The sequence below is a fragment of the Lathyrus oleraceus genome, chromosome 2, assembly GCF_024323335.1.
Source record: "Lathyrus oleraceus cultivar Zhongwan6 chromosome 2, CAAS_Psat_ZW6_1.0, whole genome shotgun sequence".
Classification (NCBI taxonomy): Eukaryota; Viridiplantae; Streptophyta; class Magnoliopsida; order Fabales; family Fabaceae; genus Lathyrus; species Lathyrus oleraceus.
In genome coordinates this window covers 17,294,447-17,316,847 of record NC_066580.1, presented here as the reverse complement: position 1 = coordinate 17,316,847, position 22,401 = coordinate 17,294,447, and the positions used below count along the sequence as shown (strand labels likewise).

At 32.1% G+C, this 22,401-nt stretch overlaps 2 protein-coding genes across 2 annotated transcripts; both read left to right on the top strand.

Annotated features, from left to right (window-relative positions):
- The first annotated feature begins 7,342 nt into the window (after positions 1 to 7,342).
- Positions 7,343 to 12,620, top strand: LOC127117727 (uncharacterized). The gene is made up of 7 exons (XM_051047826.1): positions 7,343 to 7,498; positions 8,105 to 8,209; positions 10,567 to 10,677; positions 10,974 to 11,108; positions 11,215 to 11,350; positions 11,850 to 11,909; positions 12,416 to 12,620. The coding sequence occupies exons 1-7, from the start codon at positions 7,394 to 7,396 to the stop codon at positions 12,454 to 12,456; spliced, it is 693 nt and encodes a 230-aa protein (XP_050903783.1). The 5' UTR covers positions 7,343 to 7,393; the 3' UTR covers positions 12,457 to 12,620.
- Positions 12,621 to 14,310: 1,690 nt separating this feature from the next.
- LOC127121669 (uncharacterized) lies at positions 14,311 to 15,637 on the top strand. Its single transcript, XM_051052121.1, has 3 exons — positions 14,311 to 14,628; positions 14,855 to 15,144; positions 15,211 to 15,637. The coding sequence occupies exons 1-3, from the start codon at positions 14,311 to 14,313 to the stop codon at positions 15,635 to 15,637; spliced, it is 1,035 nt and encodes a 344-aa protein (XP_050908078.1).
- Positions 15,638 to 22,401: the final 6,764 nt, after the last annotated feature.

The following is a 22,401-nucleotide window of genomic DNA, read 5'->3' as shown; positions in this document are numbered from 1 at the left end:
TAGGAGTTTCTTTCGGATCTACAAACCCCTACGCTTAACCCGGGGCAGGGTAATGTTCAGTTAATCGGACTACACATTCAGACTACAAAAGTGAAATATCCCATATGACGATCAACCAAATGATGTTCTTCACACACATCCTAAAGTGTCGAGGGAACCATTCAAAATCCCAAATTTATGTCAATTGTTCTTCAACGACCAATGACTTGGCAGTCACATCCTCTAAAAAAAATCAAAGAAAGAGCCCGCTAAGTCGAACACCCAAACAGGAGACTTAGGCAAAAACTGGGGCAATCCCGATGGATTAAAGCTTCAACAGGAGGTCCATGCAAAAATTAGGGATCAAAACAAAAAATCAAAGGAAACAATGAAAGTCCTCAACAAAACAAGATGCGGTGACCACCATACCCAAATCAAAGAGTCGCCAACATCCCTGAAGAGTAAACTAAGATGACTGCCATTTCAAGAGATCTCACATTGCCGAACTCTCGTAAAAGTTTAATGTGTGTGTCAAATTAACTGAATGTAGGATTGGAGATCATCATGAAGAAGGGGTGGGTTAAAGCAAAACTTGAGCCTTATATCCTTGTTTCAATAACCGTGAACCAAACCATGTTACAACCCTCAAAAGACCTAATTGAAGTAAGGTTTATTCTGAAAGCATATTACAGCAAGGTTGTGTAAGCTGACTCCTAAAGATTTGCTAATATTCTATTCTCACTATATCACTCACACGCTAGCTAAAATCAACATCGCGTTTGGACTCATGATCCACTCGTCACACACTACCACATCACTCCCAATTAATGTAACGCGTTTGACTCGTGTGCATGTGGAACACGCGTTTCTAGCCATCTGATCTGCCACCTCAATTAATGAGGGAGATCAGATGACTCTTTTTTTCTGTTTATTTCATTTAATCCTTTTATTTTGATTATTTTTAATCCTAAAAATATGGGACTTTCACCAAAAAAATTCTAATATTTTACTCTTTTATTTTCTGAATTAAAATTATTTTTTGGATTAATTTTGATATTTTTCATGATTTATTTGTTTTTGTGCTTATTTTTAATTGTTTAAAAATACTTCTGACTTTTCAAAAATAATAAAATTTTTGTCTAAGGTCCTTTGACCTTGTTTGACCTATGATAAATCTCTTGACCATTTATTTGGTGTTTTGAAGAGGTTTTAGGTTTTTGATCAAACATAATTTAATTAAAATATATTTTAATTTGATTTTAAAATTGTTTAATTGTGTAGAAATTATGTTGAGCCATTTTTATTGACTTGTGAAGTTTGACTATGTGTTTGTGCCTTGATCAAGGTTGATTTGACTTATGTTGGATTAAAATCATTGGATTTAGGGGATTGATGAAATGTACATTTCATCTCCTAAAATGAATGAATGATTTTAATTTGGTAAAAGTCCCCCCATGACCAATTTGTGTTTATCTCATCTCCCTTCCCTCTTCATCTTCAATCTCATTCTATCCTATCCCTTTCATTGACCAATGAAGTCTCAATATCCTAAGGCTAATTGGTTCATCAATAACTTTATGTTAGATGAACCAATACAAGTATGGATGAGATTAGACCCATCCTTTGATCATTTTCTTTTTTTGTGTGATATGTTTTAGGAGTATAGTTCATTAAACCGTATCTCTAACATGCATTAACACCAAAGTTTCTATTACCCGACCTCAGATAGTTGTGACTTCTACATAAGTCCAATTACGATTGCTTAGCATAACGCTAAATTTTGACCCAAAAGCATAGCATTCTAGTAAGTGAGATTGTAGGTCTCCCCCCTTTCATGGTATTATGTGGAAACTTGGCCTTTTTTCCTTCATTTGGAAGATGTCTTGGTTCAAGGATCTATGCTTGTGAATAGAGGGTTGAGTGTTCTCCAAAGAATGACTTAATCAATTGAAAAGCAAAAAAAAAAACTCCACTAACATCTAATCAACTAACATTTGACTAACTTTTATTATTCTTGCTTCTAATTTCAAGTCATTTACTTTATGCAATTTAAATTCAAGCCATTTACCATTTCATTTGTCATTTACATATCATTTAACTTGTTTATGTTTATGCCATTTTCACTTTGCTCACTTGAGCCATATATTGTGATTGTATATATTTGTTTGTGTATCTTGTTTGTGTTTGTGGTCTTAGGACCTTAAAATACTTAATAAACAACAAAAACCCAAAAAAATGTTTGTGTGGATTGTTGGATTTGATCTGAGCTTTGAACTTAGAATTAGGCAACATTCCCTATGCAAAAGGACTTGGCCAAGGCCAACTTCTCTGAGACCATGTTATTGTGATCTGAGCTTCCATTTGATGCAAGTATTGGGATCCATATGAGTTCATCTGCTACATGGTCTTGATGCAAATGTTACTTTGAACTTGTGTCTAATGCCTTATTCTAAGCCTACCAAGGAGTATGTCATCTCATACATGGGAAGATTAAGAAGAAGACTGTGGAGTTGCTTGCTTGGATGTGGCTATCTTTATTTGATGCCTTGCTCTTCATCTTGCTACTTGTTTATTGATATTGCTTGATTCTAAAGTCCAAAGGAAAAATGGGTTTCTATATGACATTTTTGTCTATTGGATTGCATCCCATTGGTCAGATCTTTTCAACTCTTAACTTTTAATTTTTTGCTTAGGATTAATCTTTTCATCTCCTCCCACTTATTAAATTTCAAAATATATCTCCCTTTTCAAAATCTTCTTTGCTTCTGATTTCTAAACTTAGACTCTTTTGCAAATTAGAAACTTTGGTCTTATGCCATTGCATTTTTAAACTCTTTTCTTAAATCAAACTTGTAAATGAAATTAACCATATTGACTTAAAATTTTGAAAATACAAAAAGAACTAACACTCATTCAAACTATTTTAGGCCCTTTGTACCTCTTTTAAATTTAAATTTTTGTTAAAAGCAACTCACTCACTTTGAAATGGATACCACAAACTACGAGGCTTTGATCCCTCATTTTTATGTTGGTACGTAGGCACAAGTCTGAAGGTCTTGCCAAACACAAAAATATAATTAATGAATTTTCTTCTCATCCCCACACTCTATTTTTCAAACATCATTTTATACCAAAACACATACACACATAAAAAAAGGGCTCCCTAGGAGTACCTAGAACACTTTGGATGCTAACACATTCCCTTTGTATAACCAACCCCCTTACCTGTAATCTCCGGCTTGTTATTAGTTTTGATTTGAAAACTTCTTATCTTTGGGTTTTGTTCGTAGTTTTCTCTTTTCCTCTGGAAACAATAAAAGTGCGGTGGCGACTCTGGTTTTATTGACGTTAAGTTTATCCATAACTTAATGGTCATGAATTTACCGCTACAACAACTCATCATCATCTTCTGAGTCTTCATCAGATCCTTCTTATTCTTCCTCAGCTTGATATGCTCTAGTCTTATCAGGCTTGGATTTTAGAGCTACAAATTTACCTCTCTTATGAGGTTCATCTTCTCCTAGCTCAATGTCATGACTTCTTAAAGAACTAACAAGTTCTTCAAGACTAATGTTGTTGGGTCCTTAGCAAGCTTTAATGCAGTTACCATAGGTCTCCATTTTTTGGGAAGACTTCTGATAATTTTCTTGACATGATCAGCTGTAGAATACCCTTTGCCCATAATCTTAAGTCCTGCAATAAGCATCTGAAACCTTGAGAACATGCTTTCAACATTTTCATCATCTTTCATTTTGAAAGCCTCATATTTTTGGATTAAGGCCAAGGCCTTTGTTTCCTTTACTTGAGCGTTTCCCTCATGAGTCATTCTCAGAGAGTCAAAAATATATTTGGCAGAATATCTGTTTGTTATCTTCTCATATTCATATAAGAGATAACATTGAGCAAAATGGTTATGACCTTATGATGAATTTTGAAGTCTTTCTTTTGTTGATCATACATAACACTTCTTGCTAAAATATTTCCTTCAGCATTTACTGGGTGAACATAGCCATCAACTACGAGATCCCAGAGATCAACATCATAACCAAGAAAGAAACTTATTATTTTGTCTTTCCAGTAGTCAAACTTTTCACCATAAAAAATAGGTGGTTTAGCATTGTAATGATATCTATCATTATTGTTAACAACGTTAGCAGCAACCATTGTTTCGCACACAACTGGATCAATACTGAACACTGTGAGGTGTTGATAAAAACTTTTTATCACAATTAGAACCGGAGCTCTGATACCAATTGAAGGTGTGAAAAACACAAGAAAGGGGGGGGGTTGAATTGGGTTTTACAAGTAAAAGCTTTTTCCAAAATAAAAACACCACTAACAAGTTAAATAATGAAGAGATAAAAACACAAAGATTTTTATCTTGGTTCGCTTGAAACTCAAAGTTAATCCAGTCCACCTGCCAAGGTGATTTTACTTATACACAAGGACTTAATCCACTATAATCAACAGATTACAATAAACACAAAGAATACCCTTCTTTGTCTTCTCAAGGATCCAACTAACCTTAGTCTCCTCAAGGACTCACAAAGAACAACATTCTTTGTCTTCTCAAGGATAACCTCCTTAAGGAAACAAACAAATAGTTTGAATACAAGTTTATATGTTACAAGATGCTTCTTCAAAAGCAGATTTACACAAAATGAATACTAAATACTTAAATAATATTGTATACAAAAGATGATAACTTTTCACAAAGACAATTAGCTTGTTAAAATACTTGTGTAGATCAACAATTTCTTTAAGTCTCCAATGCATGCTTATATAGTGTAAGCATGTGACTGTTGGAGGGCAAAATGGAGAAAGCTTCTTGAGCGGTTGTCCACTGCTGGATGAGAAAGGAATAATACCACGTATTGTCCTTTCGCCCACAAATTCAGTGACATGTGTGATGAATAGTACAATCCTTGCCCACGAAACCAGGTAGTGGAAAGATTGTTCAATTTGTACTATGTACTATTTGATCACATTCCCTTTTGATCTTATCTTCAGATTCATTGGCTTATGATAAAAGATGATTGAAGCATAAAGTGAAGAAGTAGAGACCTGGATTCAAAAACTTCAGAACCTTGGGTCAGAACCTTGATAGCGCCAGTAGTCTGGCTTGAGTTCTTCAGTGTCTTCAGAATCTTCAGCTACATAACACAACTTCAGAAGCTTGCCATTCTTCAGAAGCTTGTTGATTAGAGTCACGTCCAGAAGCAGAAACTGAGAGAATATTGCAACATCAATATAAAGTCTCCTTAGAAGCTTATGATGGGTGAGATAACACAAAAGCGAAAAGAATATTGCATCAGCAATATTGACGTCTTTCAGAACTTCTAATTGCAACGCAGAAGCGAATTTGGAACGCAGAGTTCAGAAATTGATGATGTTGCACATCATATGATAAGAATCAGAGCTGTTTGTTAAAGCTACACAATAACAAACCATTATGGTATCAAAATTGTTCTCACACTAATACAATATTGTATTAATCAAAATTCAAGGTATAGATGCAGAAAAAAATCTTGTTCTAACAGATACTTCTATTGTTAATGTTTCTATTGTAAATGTTGATAAAGCTGCATGCGACGAATATTAGTTTGTTTTGAACTGAGCTTGATGAACTCTTATGAATATTAATATCAATTTGACTTATGTTATATAAACTTTGTTTTGAAACTCAACCATAGTTCAAAATGATTTATTACAATTCATTTATTTTTTTATTTTATTTTATATATTATAATAGTTTGAATATTCTGTATTAAATTATTTTGAATTAAATATACGACATCTCCTTCAATGTAGACAAACTTCGTTTTACCTCCTTTAATATTTTTTTTGGATTCCCCCCTCTAATATATATATTCCCCCAACATATACTTTGAACACTGAATCTGCGGAATAAATTATATATATATATATATATATATATATATATATATATATATATATATATATATATATATATATATATATATATATATATATATATATATATATATATATATATTATATGGGATAACTTTTACGCTTATGGGGAAAAAGACACATAATTTTAATATTTTAAAGGGGGATCCAATTTTTTTACAAGGGATAAACTGTATTTCGCTAACATTGCAGGGGTATCGTATATTTAACCCAATTAATTTTTATTGCATGATCATTATTTAATATTTAATTATTATAGTTATCTACTTAATTATTTTATTTAATTATATATATATATATATATATATATATATATATATATATATATATATATATATATATATATATATATATATATATATATATATATATATATATATATATATATATATATATATATATATATATATATATTATATGGGATAACTTTTACGCTTAGGGGGAAAAAGACACATAATTTTAATATTTTAAAGGGGGATCCAATTTTTTTACAAGGGATAAACTGTATTTCGCTAACATTGCAGGGGTATCATATATTTAACCCAATTAATTTTTATTACATGATCATTATTTAATATTTAATTATTATAGTTATCTACTTAATTATTTAATTTAATTTTTTATATTAAAATATACATTTTCGATGGACCGAGACTACTTAATTTGTATATCACTTATATACATTTTTTGATCATCACTTATATATATTTTTTGGTCACCACTATACTATATTTGTTTACTATTTATAAGATATTTCACGACCGGTGTCCACGCACGAGTAAATTACTATTTAATTATTTTATTTATTTTTGCTATTAGAATATAGATGTTCGACGTGTCGAGACTACTTAATTTGTATATCTTTTATAATTTCTTAACTATCATTATACGATATTTATTTACTATTTATAACCATGTTGCGCGGGTCTCTTACTAATAATGATAATGATAATAATAATAATAATAATGAATAAATAATAATAATAATAATAATAATAATAATAACCAGTCAAAGTTTATACATATTTAATAATAATAAAAATAAATTGGCTGATAATGAAAAATTGAAAATTTCATATTATTGGTTATTGCTTTGGAATAAGTTACAAACATATGAAAGTTTGTCAATAAAATTGATTAAAATATTAAATATTAGTAAAAAAATTCATATAAAAACATTTTTTTTAATAAAAAAATTCAAAAATAAAATATGACAACCAAGACATCTCAGTTATATTCATCTCTCTTTATATGTCATAAATATTATTAAATAAAAAGACATATATAAAAGAACTTTTCAAAAAAAATTGTTAAATAAAAGATACTTTTATAATAAAAGTCAAATAAAAAATATATATTGTATGATGTGGCAAACTTTGCCAGAACGTAGCGTCTAGATATTCAGTCCCCTATATAAAAAATGAGTGTGAATTACGCTTTAAAATATTTTGATTTTATAAACTTACAAGCAGTTGTAAAAATGGGTTCTGTTGGTTCGGATGACAATCAAGAGAAACTTTCATCTTCATCATTGATCGATCAACATGAACATGCATTGATCGATCAACATGAACATGAAGAACAGGTAATTAAGTCTACTTACAATTTTATTTGAGTTCTTAAAATCATCTTTTTTGTTTTATGATTTTCCTATGATGGTTAAAATTCACTACAAATTACAAGGGGAAATCTAATTTTTGTTTAGGGCATAATTTTTCTAGCAAAGTTTTAAATTAATAAGAGTTAACATTTTGATTTACTATATTCTGAACTGATGAGATCCAACTGAACTATTACTTCTACAAAGTTTAATCTTATTATAAAATTTTAATTTAGACGTAACTCGCGACACGATTATGCGAGTTGCGTGAACTTTACATAATTCTTAAACTTGTTATTTACACAATACTTCAATTTATTATTTATTAATAGATAGTAAAAGAGTTTTTTTAAGGAGACCTAAAAATCCTTTTAAATTTTAAATTTTAAATTTTTTTATTTTTGAAAGTTTGAATGAGCCATTGTATAAAAGGTATTTTTTATTCTTCATATTAATAGTGTTCATTTTTCATGAGAACATTTGCATATCATATATATTATCTTTGAATTTAGATTTTTATTCTGTGACGGCTTTTCTTAATGTTTTGTTTTGAATAGATAATATATCTAATTATTTATGTTATTCTTTTAGGTTGAACAACTTCCATTGATATCAACAAATACAAATGGACCAATTGCAGCAGTTCCCATATCGTCGTATAGATTGGCTAATGAATCTACCATAACCAATGTGGAGGTACATAGTTATAGCTTTTTGATTACTAACTTTCATAAATTTCAATAAAGCCTAGTCTTATTTACCTCTCATGATCATATCATGGCAATAAGATTATAGATTTTTAATTTGTGATAGTTTGCTTTTAAGGAATTTTGATTATAAAAGAAATGCTTTTTATTTTTGCTTATTCTTTTATGCACTTATACTATTTTTTTTCTTAATTGTTATAAGTTTTGTTTAATCATTGCAGATGTGCAATTCTTTTAAAAAAATTTGCCCACATTGTTTGTTTTAAACCTCGTAAAAATTATTAATTATTGTTGGAATCATTCATCGAGAATATAACAAAATTTTCAAAAATACTTAATCCACCTTACGGTGTAGAAATCTTTCGCGAATTCTAAAAAAGTCATACTCATATTTACAGTAAACAAATAGGTATTGACAAAGTTCATTTAGAGACTCGAGACAAGTCTAAAACTTTTGAAAACCGCTTTGAAAGTTAGAAGGTTGTCACAAAACCAATCAATAATGTATCATCAACATATTAGAGATGAGACACCTCAAACCCCTCTATAACCACCTTGAACCCTTTAAACACCTCATTGTTCAAAACCTTACGAGTCTCTTTATGGACTCTCAACTTATCCTTCGGCATGCAAGCCATCCATCTTTCCTGAACCTCCTTCCTCCAAGAGGGATGCTTCAAAACAATCGGAAAGTAATCATAGACATCTCATACCAAAATTCAAAGACTACCCGACCCCACTTCTCTTCCCACCCAGCTAACAAAAAGAACCCAATCAAACCTACTCATAGAGATCACATTCAAATGAATTCAGGTGAACCTCCTTCCTAGTAAAGGTAGATCCATAAAACAAGAAGACTTGATCTAGAAAACAAGAAGATCACATTCCCTTTCGCACTATCGCATATCAAAAGTAACCCACCATTAGCGTCAACCACAAGGGAGTAACTCCATTTGCAGGTTGCATTACCTCGTAGAGAACTACATAGAAAATCATCCACCTCCCCATCTTAACCTATTGAATTGATAGAAAATCCAATTAACAATCCTTGAACAACTCTCTCACTTTCCTCTTCTTAATAACCCCCATAAATAAATAAATATATATATATATATATATATATATATATATATATATATATATATATATATATATATATATATATATATATATATATCAAACCAAACTCTCAACAACTAGATGATCATCTTAAGAGAAATATAACATCACCTATTTAGAACTGTTGTTCAAAATTTGAATTCGCAATATTAACCACACTCTGAAACGAAAAGTTAGATCAAATCACTAGATGAACCTTAAAAAAGATGACTGAGTGCATCCCAAAACACTCGGATCTATCACTATTGTAACCGGTACACTAATAGATGCCACATCAACTAAAAAAACTAGGAGATAATTGGATATGCTTACCTTAACCTCTCCTTCTGGATGGTAGGTAAAGTCGAAACTCGTTTTCCCATAGCATTTACTTGAGGGAGATCCCTTTTCCAATCCTTAGAAAAACTCTTCACAAGTGAAGAGACCAATAACAAATGTCTCGATTCCTTTGCAAGAATAATCAGGGAACAAAATGAATAGGGCCACCTAACCAATAAGGAACAACCGTCTTTACAATATCGCCATCCAGATAAAAAAAGCCTCCTACTGAGCTTACCGAGAACCATAGGAGAAAGAATAGTCAAAGAGAAACCAGAACGGTCCTGATAAATAATCGAAGAAGAGGATAAACCCCAAACGCTCTAAAAAAATTAAGAGAATTAGAAAATTGAGTCCCCGAAGAAAAGTGGCTAACCCATTACACCGTCGGAAAAACCAATCGTGAACTTGAGCCCATTTTAATTATGTAAAAACATGATCCATCATAAAATCTAACTGAACCGGACTTATCCATCTCCACACCCGACTCACTTCTCCTAACGACAAAAAAAAACCTAGGATTAAAGGTGTCATCCATAAAAGAAATGCAATCCAAGGAAGCCAGGGCCATTGTCCCTTCCTTCCTACCCCTATAGACATGTCAGCACTAGAATAGATGGCTTGATGAATGAAAGAAGCTAACAAAACTGTATTTACCTTTCGGTTTGCCTACACTAAGAGAAAGAGAAAAAAGAAGGCTTGAAAAGGTCTTTTTTTCCTCCTATAGCACACAACCTGACCCACTTTAATAGCCTAAGACTAAACACTTTTAGCAAAGACACTTCCATCTAACAAAGACATTTGATTCTTTTTTATTGGTACAATATTTCTTTGAATTCTTTATAAATACAATGTTTATATATTTATACACACCAACTCACATGTTTGTGTATGTATTTATGGATTTAGATTGGAGATCCATCATGGATTGAAGAAACACAGCTTTACAAAGGAAATTATGATGATACTATTTGGAAGCACTTCCGAAAATATCGAAAGAATGAACAGAGATGGGACAATGTATGTATACATCAAAAATTTAAAACCTCAATCTTTGTACTTACTACTTATGTGACTTTCACTTTCAGATTTTTTTTAAAACTTCAAAAAATAGAAATAAACGAGAAAAACAATATTCTTTTGTTATGCAAAACTGAATAATATACCTCTTTCTTTTCTCCTTAAATTCTTATTTTATTATTTTTCAAGGTGTTATACCATTTCTTTTTCGTTTTTTTCTTACCTTACAAACATATAATGTTACTACTTTCTATTAAAATAAGTCATCAATTATATTAATGGATTTTTTTTTTCAGAAATTTGTACATAGAACACAAAATTTTTCATGTCGATCTCTAAATGAGATTAGAAGATATGAGAAGACAGGTGAACGTCCAAGTGAAATCAACAAAAAAAAGAGACAATTGAGAAAAGTTGGAAAAACTACTAATGTAAGTTTATAAAATTTGACTATTAGTTTGATATTTTTCATTACTATAAATGTAAGTTTTATATATTAATCTTTAACATTTTACTATTACATTTAAAAAAAAAAAGGATGCTGAGAAGACTAAGAGAACCTTATCAGAGAAAAGTAAGAGAGAAGAAGAAAAAATGGCTGTTGAAAAATTTCTGGCTGATGCTCACTACAATCTACTACATTGGTTTGACAATAAACAACCTGAATCTGAAGGTGTGTACAAATTATTCAGAAAAATATCTCTATTTATATTCAAATATTATTTATGTTGTTAAAATGTAGTAACAAGTATATCTCATATTTGGCTTATAAATATGTATAACTTTATTGTATAACATTTTCTAAACTTTTAGTAGATTATGGATAATTTTTATATTGTTTAATATCTCTTTTTGGTCTCAATGTTAACCTAGGAGTTCATTTTTGTCTTTTAATTTGAAATGTATAATATTGGCGTCTTAATTATTAAAAAATTATCATATTAATCATTTTCGTCTAATTTACGATAAAAAAAACTCTTAAATATGTCGATAATTAGATGAAATGGACTACCATGATACGTTTTAAAAAGTTAAGTGATCAATATAAAACTTTTTTTCAGCGGAGAGACTAAATATGAAACTCTTTTATATTTATATAATTATAGATATGTTCTCTCTATTTTGGATGATCTAATTTTAAAATTTATTCTTATTTTTCTTTTGATATTAAGATGACTCAGAGGCAACTCTTTCGGACACTCCAGATGAGTTTCATCATGTGAAAATTCGAGGTTAGATTTTTATTTTTGATTTTATATTAGAAATTAATTTGAATATATAATTAATACGCATTACATCACACTATATATATTTAATTATGCATGGTTTATTTCATCTTCTTTTATACATTTAGTAAAACATTTTTATCCATTTTTCAAAGAAAAACAATTAGAAAAATACAAATTTAGTTTGTAAAAATATTTTTTGCAAATTTATTATTAAATTATATAATTTACATTGAACATTGATTTTTATTATCAATAAAAAATAATCATTAAAAAAATCTAGACTTTAGAACTTGGATTATCTATACTCTATTTATGATATGTGACGATTAGGTATTCTATGACCTTCAACACATATGATTCATAACTAGACGTTGTGATGCTAGACACATTTTGTGGCATATGTTGATGGAAGGATAATTGCATTCATATCCCAAAATATGGGGATGAGTAATAAATAAAGTATGTTTCAAAATGATCTATCTCACTCTTCGTTGTTGAATTATTTCTAGATAAACAGGTGCTCGGAAAAGGAAAAGATAAGATGACTTGAAGATTACATGATTATGTTTTGTGTTGCTTTCTGTTGCATCTTTAATTGTTTTGTATTATGACATATGTCGTATTTTGTATCCACATTTGAAGTATCATGTGAGTTGCTTATATTCTTGTGAGACCTATGCTATGTTTATGTAACAATACCAATGTTTGATACTCTATTTATGATAATTCTAGACGCTAATACTTATAAATTTGGGATGCACTAGCTAGGAAATTTATTTCAATAAGAGAAAGATAATGGATAAAGAATTTTTGAATTAAATAAGGGCCAAGGAGAGTTTGTTGGGACAATGCGTGGTTCAATTTAAGAATACTTAATTGAAGAGGTGAATGATTTAATGTATGAAGAATTAAAGTGGTTTTACAAGGTTTTGAATTGGTTTTCAAACTGTTCATTGACTTATATAAAAGAAACATATTTTCTTTAATTTATTCAACCATTGTTTTATTTTTATTCTTTTTTAAAGGTTCAAAAGCATTATTACGGTTATTGTGTCTTTAGAGGATCTTGCTTTGGAGTAGAGGGTTAGATACGAGTAAGGTGTGTTGGATTAGTTGAGTGATAGTATATACAAAAGGTGGTTTGGGCAATAAAAAGTCAGAGATTTTAAAATTGCTCCCCTAAGCAAGTGAAAACACTACACCATAAAAGATCTTTAATAGCATTTTTTAAACATTTGATAGCCCTTTTAAATGCTATTAAAGTTCCTACGATTATATGTTTACTCTCTATAATAACGTTTTTAAGCGCTATTAAAAATTTCACTTAAAATAGCGCTCAACAAAAAGTGTTATCATAGCTCCTATTTCTAATTGGATTTAATAGGTCTTTCGTAGCGCTTTGTATAAAATTGCTATTGTAAGCTTGAATATTTAATAACTTTTTCTTAAAAGGCGTTATTAAAAGTCTTTTTTTTTTCTTTTTTTTTTAACACATGAGTGATTTTGGGTGTCAATAATAAGGCAAACTCAACACATTTATTTTTAAAAAATGTGAATATCCCAGTACAATTGAAAAAAAAATAAGCACCGAAGTCATCGGATCTAGAAGCTCCTTGCCTGTTCATCTTAAAAACTGTTGCAGTGATCTCTTCCGAAGAGGGAATCTTGATGAGTATAACATAATCTGATTAGAAATCAGGCTAGGAATAGTCTCCTCAACAAGCTGATTATCCTGTAGAGAATTAAAGGAGGAAAAAATAGAGGTAAAGTGATTCACAATATGATCAACAATAACAATACGACCAGAGGTTACATTATCATTAATCTTGAGCACATTGATTTTGTTGCAAGTCTGCTTGATTTTGGCCAACCTATGAAAATAGGTTGTGTTTCTATCTCCACCACAATGCCAATTCACACTAGTCTTCTCCTTCCAAAAACTTCCCTCAATGTTCAAAACATTCTCTAGCTTGATTTTAGCCTTTTTCTCCTTGTTCAAAATATCATCATTGTGTTGAAATATTAAACTTGATTTGGGCCTAATCTTATTATTTGAGTTTTGGGCTTAGTTTATTTTGGGTAATATTTCTAGAAAAGCCTTGTAGTATTTGGAGTATCTAGCTTTTTCTTAAGATTGTAATATTTTCTAGAATACTCTTTGAATATCTAGAGTTGAGAATTCTCTAGAATTAGTGTGTCTAGAGTTCTCCTTAGAGTACTATAAATAGAGATGTAATCCTACACTTTTGCATCAAACAAAAATACAAAGTTCTCTCTTTCATAAATAATTCTCCTACCTACCAAGTTTCTATTCAAGTCTCTAATATTCGCACACACTTTCCCTAAACACAAAAAGGGTTTATTTCCAACAAAGTGGCATCAGAGCTTCAAGGTCCCTAAAAAAATGACGAATGTAGGTTTCCCTTTCCAAATGCCGATGCTCACAAAGAACAACTATGACAAATGGAGTATCAAGATGAAGACGCTACTAGGAGCTCAAGATGTGTGGGATATCATTGAGAAAGGCTTTAAGGAGCAAGATGAAGCCTCGCTAAGTCAATGTGTAAAGGAGACATTGAAGGAGTCAAGAAAGAGAGACAAGAAAGCTCTCTTCCTCATTTATCAATCGGTGGATGAAGATACATTTGAGAAGATCTCCAACGCAACGACGACCAAAGAAGCATGGGACAAACTTCAAACTTGCAACAAAGGAGTGGAACAGGTGAAAAAATTCGTCTTCAAACTCTTAGAGGTGATTTTGAACGTTTATTTATGGAAGAGTCTGAGTCAATTTCTGATTATTTTTCTTGAGTATTGGCCGTAGTCAATCAACTTAAAAGAAATGGCGAAGATGTTGATGAGGTGAAAGTCATGGAGAAAATACTTCGCATTTTAAATCCAAGTTTTGACTTCATTGTTACCAACATTGAAGAAACATGAATTTAAAGACCATGACTATTGAACAACTCATGAGTTTCTTACAAGCATGCGGAGAAAAACAAAAGAGAAAAAATAAACAAAATGAGGCTATGGAAAAACTACTAGAAATCAACATAAAGGAAACAAGCTATGTGAATTACAAGAGTCAAAGAGGACGAGGTCGTGGCCAAGATTGTGGACATGAACGAGGACATGAAGGAGAAGGAAGAGGCAGTTACAACAACTACTCTAACAATGGAGAAAGAAGTTGGAATCCACAAGCAACAAGAGGTCGTGGAAGAGTAAATTCATGGTCGAGGTGTGACAAATTACAAATCAAGTGATTCAACTGCAACAAGATCGGTCACTATGCATCTGAGTGTAGATTCTCAAAGAAAGTTGTGGAGAAAGCTAACTTTGTAGAAGAAAAAGGCGGAGAAGAAGAAACTTTGTTGCTCGCGTGCCAAAACCAAGTTGAAGAGAAAAGAAACAAATGGTACCTCGATACTGGCGCAAGCAATCGCATGTACGGCGATCGAAGCATGTTCGTAGAGATCAATGAAGCGACAACTGGCAATGTCTCATTTGGAGATGACTCAAAGATACCGGTCAAAGGCAAAGGTAAAATTCTTATACGCTTGAAGAATGAGAGTCATCAATTCATATCCAATGTCTACTATGTTCATAACATGAAGAATAATATTTTGAGCTTGGGACAATTATTAGAGAAAGGATATGACATCCATTTGAAAGAACATAGTCTTTTCTTAAGAGATTGTAGACATAACTTGATTGATAAGGTGCCTATGTAAAAGAATAGAATGTCCCTCTTGAACATTCAAAATGATGTTGCAAAGTGTCTCAAGACTTGCTATACTGACTCTTCGTGGCTATGACATCTATAATTCAGACATCTCAACTTCGACAGTCTAAAATGTTTGTCAAAGAAGGAGACGGTGAGATGCTTGCCTAGTATAAACCATCCAGACCAACTATGTGAAGGATGTCTAGTTGGGAAGAAATTCCGGAAAAGCTTTCCAAAGGAATCAACGTCAAGAGTGACAAAACCGCTAGAGCCCATACACATCGATGTCTCTGGACCAATCAATCCAAATTCTCTTGGTAAGAGTAAATACTTTATCCTCTTTATTGATGATTATTCTAGAAAAATATGGGTTTATTTCTTGAAGGAGAAGTCATAAGTGTTTGAAAACTTTAAGAAGTTCAAATCCCTTGTGGAGAAAGAAAGTGGTCTTTCCATTAAGGCCATGAGATCTGACCGAGGAGGAGAGTTCATTTCAAATGAGTTCCAAAAATATTGTGAAGACCATGGAATCCGCTGTCCACTAACAGTGCCAAGATCAACACAACAAAATGGAGTAGCATAGGGAAAGAACCAGACCATACTTAACATGGTGCAAAGCATGCTTAAGAGCAAGAAGATACCTAAAGAATTTTGGGCCGAAGCAGTGGCATGTGTGGTTTACCTGACAAACCGTTCCCCAACAAGAAGCGTGCATGAGAAGACACCACAAGAAGCATGGAGTGGAAGGAAACCAGGGATCTCTCACCTTAAAGTGTTTGGAAGCATTGCCTATACCCATGTTCTAGATGAAAGGAGAACAAAGCTCGATGATAAAAGTGAGAACTATGTATTCGTGGGTTACGACTCAAACTCCAAAGGGTACAAGCTCTATAATCCAAATAGTGGAAAGATCATCATAAGCTGTGACATGGAGTTCGAAGAAGAAGATTGTTGGGATTGGAGTGTTCAAGAAGACAAGTACGATTTTCTTCCTTACTTTGAAGAAGAAGAAGAAATGGAACAATCAAAGATAGAGGAAAATATTACACCACCGACCTCACCGACACCAAGGTTGGATGAAACAGGCTCAAGTGAGAGGACACCACGACTAAGGAGTATTAAAGAGCTTTATGAGGTAACCGAAAACATAAATGACATTAAACTTTTTTTCCTTTTGGGTAATTGTGAGCCTCTAAGCTATCAAGAAGCAGTTCAAAACGTAAAGTGGAGAGACGCCATGGAAGAAGAAATCAAGTCAATCACGAAGAATGTTACATGGGAACTTACTACACTTCCACGAGGACACAAAGCAATCGGAGTAAGATGGGTGTACAAGGCGAAGAAGAATGAAAAAGGAGGAATGGAGAGATACAAAGCAAGATTGGTGGCGAAAGGCTATAGTCAAAGACAAGGAATTGACTATGATGAGGTATTTGCCCCCGTTGCTCGTCTTGAAACTATTAGACTGATCATTTCTTTGGCATCCCAAAATGAATGGAAGATCTATCAAATGGATGTAAAGTCGGCCTTCTTGAATGGTTTTCTCGAAGAAGAAGTTTATATCGAGCAACCATAGGGATATGAAGTAAAAGGCCAAGAAGAAAAAGTCTTGAAGTTGAAGAAGGCATTGTACGGACTCAAGCAAGCACCGAGAGCTTGGAATGTTCGAATCGACAAGTACTTTTAAGACAAAAACTTCATCAAGTGTCCATATGAGCATGCACTCTATATTAAAGTGCAAAGTGGAGATATTTTGATTGTGTGCTTATATGTTGATGACTTGATCTTCACAGGGAACAATTTAAGCATGTTCGAAGAGTTCAAGAAAGACATGTCAAATGAATTTGAGATAACAGATATAGGGCTCATGGCATATTATCTAGGCATCGAAGTAAAGCAAGAAGACAAAGTAATTTTTATCACCCAAGAAGGTTATGCCAAAGAAGTTCTTAAGAAGTTCAAGATAGATGATGCCAATCCAGTTGGCACCCCGATGGAATGTGGCAACAAGTTGAGTAAGCATGAAAATGGAGAGATTGTTGATCCAACTCTTTACAAAAGTTTGGTTGGAAGTCTGCGCTACTTGACAAGTACAAGGCCAAATATTTTCTATGTTGTAGGAGTCGTAAGTTGCTACATGGAAGCTCCAACAACAACTCACTTCAAGGCGACAAAAAGAATCTTTTGATACATCAAAGGTACAACAAACTTTGGCTTGCACTATTACTCTTCTAACAATTATGAGATTATTGGCTATAGTGATAGTGATTGGAGTGGAGACTTGGATGATAGAAAGAACACTACTGGTTTTGTGTTCTTAATGGGAGATACTGCTTTCACTTGGATATCAAAGAAGCAACCTATCGTCACACTGTCAACTTGTGAAGCTGAGTATGTTGTCGCCACATCATGTGTTTGTCATGCAGTTTGGCTAAGAAATTTGTTGAAAAAATTAAAAAGGCCACAAGAAGATCTTGTCGAAGTATGTGTTGACAATAAATCAACACTTGCTTTGGCAAAGAATCCTTTATTTCATGAAAGAAGTAAACACATCGACACTCGTTACCATTTCATAAGAGAATGCATCGAGAAGAAGAAGGTGAAATTGAAGTATGTGATGTCTAGAGATCAAGCTGCCGACATTTTTACCAAGACACTCAAATTGAAAACTTTCGTGAAGTTAAGGAATATGCTTGGAGTCACAAATCAAGTTTAAGGGGGGATGTTGAAATATTAAACTTGATTTGCGCCTAATCTTATTATTTGATTATCGGGCTTAGTTATTTGGACTTAATTTATTTTGGGCAATGTTTCTAGAAAAGTCTTGTAGTATTTGGAGTATCTAGATATTTCTTAAGATTGTAATCTTTTCTAGAATACTCTTTGAATATCTAGAGTTTAGAATTCTCTAGAATTAGTGGATCTAGAGTTCTCCTTATAGTACTATAAATAGAGACGTAATCCTACACTTTTGCATCAAATAAAAATACAAAATTCTCTCTTCCATAAATAATTCTCCTACTTACTAAATTTTTATTCAAACCTCTAATATTTCCACATATTTTCCCTAAACACAAAAAAGATTTATTTCCAACACATTGTACCCCATTCCATCAACCTGAGCTTGAATCTCATCTAAGGCAACATAAGCTTCATATACCTTCTTTTAAACGTTTCCAAAAGTGGACTTGTTCCAGTCTTTCAGAGCAATCTTCAACATCTTTAACTTGTGATTAAGAATGAACATTATGCAGCCTATGACTTTAATACTCCAAATTCTTTGACTGGTTACAAAGACATCTGTCCAGCCTTTTCTCAGTGTGATGAGTCCTACTTCTACCATTACTCAAATGAAAAAAACTCCTTTGGTTGAAATGTGCACCAAGTTAGATGAATTTGGCCAAGACATGAATTCTTCCATAGGAAGCCTATTTGGAGAATGAGATCTCCAATATTCATGCGCACCTATAATAGCATTATTATCTCCTATGCAGGAATGATCCTAAATAAACATAAAAATTTATATTTTAAAAATATTTACCTATAATATTTCTTATGTTTCATATTAATAAAAGTCAATTTTCTAAGAGAACATTTGCATATTAGATATATTTCCTTAGAATTTAAATTTAGAGTTATTTCGCCGCAAAGCACGACAATCTATCTAAATTGCATGGACAATACACAATCTTTTAATTCAACTTGATTAGACATCAAATGTTTTTTTATAAAATATATATGCATAACTCCATCAAACTTAAACGAGTTTTTTTTTTATTCCACGACTACATTTCTTAAAGTTTCGTTTTCATATCTTATTGTTCATGTTATTTTTTAAGCTTGAACAACTTCCATTAATGTCAAGAAATGAAAGTGGAGCACCAGTTCCCATATCGATTAAATTGGCCAATGAATGTAGCATAACCTAAATGGAGGTACGTACTTATAACTTATTGATTACTAAGATTTTAATATTTCCATTAAGCCCTAGTCTTATTAACATTTTTGAGTAAATCAAATTGCAATAAGATTTATGGTTTTTAATTTATGTGATAGTTTGCTTTTAATAAAGTCTGATAATAAAAAAAAACTTATTTAGATCAATTTTTTGAAATTTAAAAAAAAAAAAAACAAAGTCTCTCTCTCTCTCTCTCTCTCTCTCTCTCTCTCTCTCTCTCTCTCTCTCTCTCTCTCTCTCTCTCTCTCTCTCTCTCTCTCCTCTCTCTCTCTCTCTCTCTCTCTCTCTCTCTCTCCTCTCTCTCTCTCTCTCTCTCTCTCTCTCCTCTCTCTCTCTCTCTCCTCTCTCTCTCTCTCTCTCTCTCTCTCTCTCTCTCTCTCTCTCTCTCTCTCTCTCTCTCTCTCTCTCTCTCTCTCTCTCTCTCTCTCTCTCTCTCTCTCTCTCTCTCTCTCTCTCTCTCTCTCTCTCTCTCTCTCTCTCTCTCTCTCTCTCTCTCTCTCTCTCTCTCTCTCTCTCTCTCTCTCTCTCTCTCTCTCTCTCTCCTCTCTCTCTCTCTCTCTCTCTCTCTCTCTCTCTCTCTCTCTCTCTCTCTCTCTCTCTCTCTCTCTCTCTCTCTCTCTCTCTCTCTCTCTCTCTCTCTCTCTCTCTCATACAAACCACATGTTCACTTATTTTGAATAATTTTAATATTTATATAATTAAATTTTTTTCACTTATTTTGAATGATTTGATTTTAAATTTAAACTTATTTGATCACGTAAAAATTTAGGTCAAATATATTCTCTTTGGGTTTGCATCACAAATTAATGTGAATATATAATTAATATGCATTACATCATACTATATATTGATAAATATGCATGATTTTTTCGTCCTCCCTTGTTCACTTAGTAGTTGAATATTTTTACACATTTTGTCAATTAAAAAATAATTAGGTTAAGAGAAATTTAATTCATAAAAATCTTTACAAAATTTATTACTAAACTTAAGTTTACATTGAATATTTATTTTTATTATCGTCAAAAAAAACATTCTTGACTTTAGAACATGGATTTTCCATTATTCTTTATTGTTTACCTTGATTAGAGATAACATGTAGTCCAACATTTGATAGTATTTTGCATTGTTAAAATTTAAGTTTTACAATATTATTTAATTGAAAGATATTTTTGCAGTTATAACTTATTACGCACAAACATGAAAGAAGAAAGAAATTGAAATTACAAAATAATAATGTGGTCTAAGACGTTGTAACCAACTTAGTACATTTTATAATGTGATCTCATGTTCATGTTGGTCTTGTTCCTCCTCTCATCAAGGTTGTTAAATTAATGTGTTTATGTTGCACTGATCTCATTCTAAATTCTCATTTCTTCATAAAAGGACTCTATATCTTTGTATATGTATCCATCACTTTTATCGCTTTTGATTAACTTAAGTTTCCTTCTAATGTTAAGGCTGGTGATTTGTTGAGTTTCTTGTACCTGCTTTGTTATACACATGCTCATCGTATCTCTTTATCTAGTGGGTGATTTGTGTGATATTGTTTGGTGATTTGTGTGAAGTACTCATAAGTCTTCTCAATTGTTTCCATTTAAAATATCTAAAATTTCCTCTTTAATGTTTGCAATCAAATGTTTTTTTGAGTTTGTCATCACCAATATGACCCTTCTTAAGAATGTCACAAGCCACGAATCACATATTTTGATGTTGATAATTCTTTGGTCGAATCTTTTTAAAATATCTCTGATTTGAATATTGATGTTTGGTTACTCATGTGGTACATATATTATCTCTTTCTTGTGATATTATAAAATTGTATAAGGTGAATGAAATTTATGTTATCTATCTTCTTATTCCTACTGCATGAGCTTCAATCATTCTCTAAAATTTTGATGCCTGTTGATTTTTTTGAACTTGCACCGCCTGCTGCTGCACTAGAGGTTGGTAGAATTCCTCTTCATTTCCTGTTTGATTATCCTCTTGATTATGTTTGGACCTATCATCTCGTCATCTGGGTAGGTGGGTACTCCGACTCTCCTGCACAATTCATTAATAACATAAAATCCTCACATGCTCGTTGTGCAGCGTTAGCCGTATTTTTAATATTTTCAGAAATTAAATATCCTACATTAATAGGCTCACCCCTTAAAAGAGCCAAAAGTCCTAAGCACCGCTTCACAATAAATTGTGACTGATTAGAAGCGACTTTTAGTGTTTGCACAAAGAATGTTGTCAATGCCCTAGGGATTTGGCAAAATTCAGAGGTTCTAAACCGCAACGCTAAGCCACACTCAATCACTCATTCAACCTCAGTTCTACAGAAAGCATCAAGCATTAGTTGGACCATGACTTCGTTTATAACACGATGTTCATTTCAATAACTCCTAAGAGCACAGACGGGAAGAGGTTGAAGATTCAAAATAAAATTAATAGCACTAGTAGAGTATTCAATGTACTTACCTCACACATATGAAGTATAAGAGTCCGCATCACAAAAAGCAACATTTTCATAAAACTTGAGGCCAATGGTTTTGTTGGTGTTTTGAACTAAATTATTAAAACTTACTCGTTGTCGCTATTGAAACATTTCCACCACTTCTTGGAAACTTCTCAAGTCATTGCATGCAAAAGCTCTTTCTCTCACGATATGATAGTCAACTAACTTTAAATACTTTTCAGAATTTTCTTCAAAAAGAAACTTGATATTCAGAAAAGTTGGAGCATTTGGTGCGGGAGTAGCGCGTGATCATGAACCTCTTAAAACTCTGCCTCTTTTTGAAGTCATTATACCTGCAACAACACACACAAAT

Bases quoted from the DNA above. Each gene is read 5' to 3' on its own strand.
- LOC127117727 (XM_051047826.1), top strand. From the start codon at position 7,394: ATGGGTTCTGTTGGTTCGGATGACAATCAAGAGAAACTTTCATCTTCA. The intron at 7,499-8,104 runs GTAATTAAGTCT...TTATTCTTTTAG, and splicing joins AACATGAACATGAAGAACAG to GTTGAACAACTTCCATTGAT. The intron at 11,109-11,214 runs GTAAGTTTATAA...AAAAAAAAAAAG, and splicing joins AAGTTGGAAAAACTACTAAT to GATGCTGAGAAGACTAAGAG.
- LOC127121669 (XM_051052121.1), top strand. From the start codon at position 14,311: ATGACGAATGTAGGTTTCCCTTTCCAAATGCCGATGCTCACAAAGAAC. The intron at 14,629-14,854 runs GTGAAAAAATTC...ATGAATTTAAAG, and splicing joins GCAACAAAGGAGTGGAACAG to ACCATGACTATTGAACAACT. The intron at 15,145-15,210 runs GTGTGACAAATT...ATCTGAGTGTAG, and splicing joins AGAGTAAATTCATGGTCGAG to ATTCTCAAAGAAAGTTGTGG.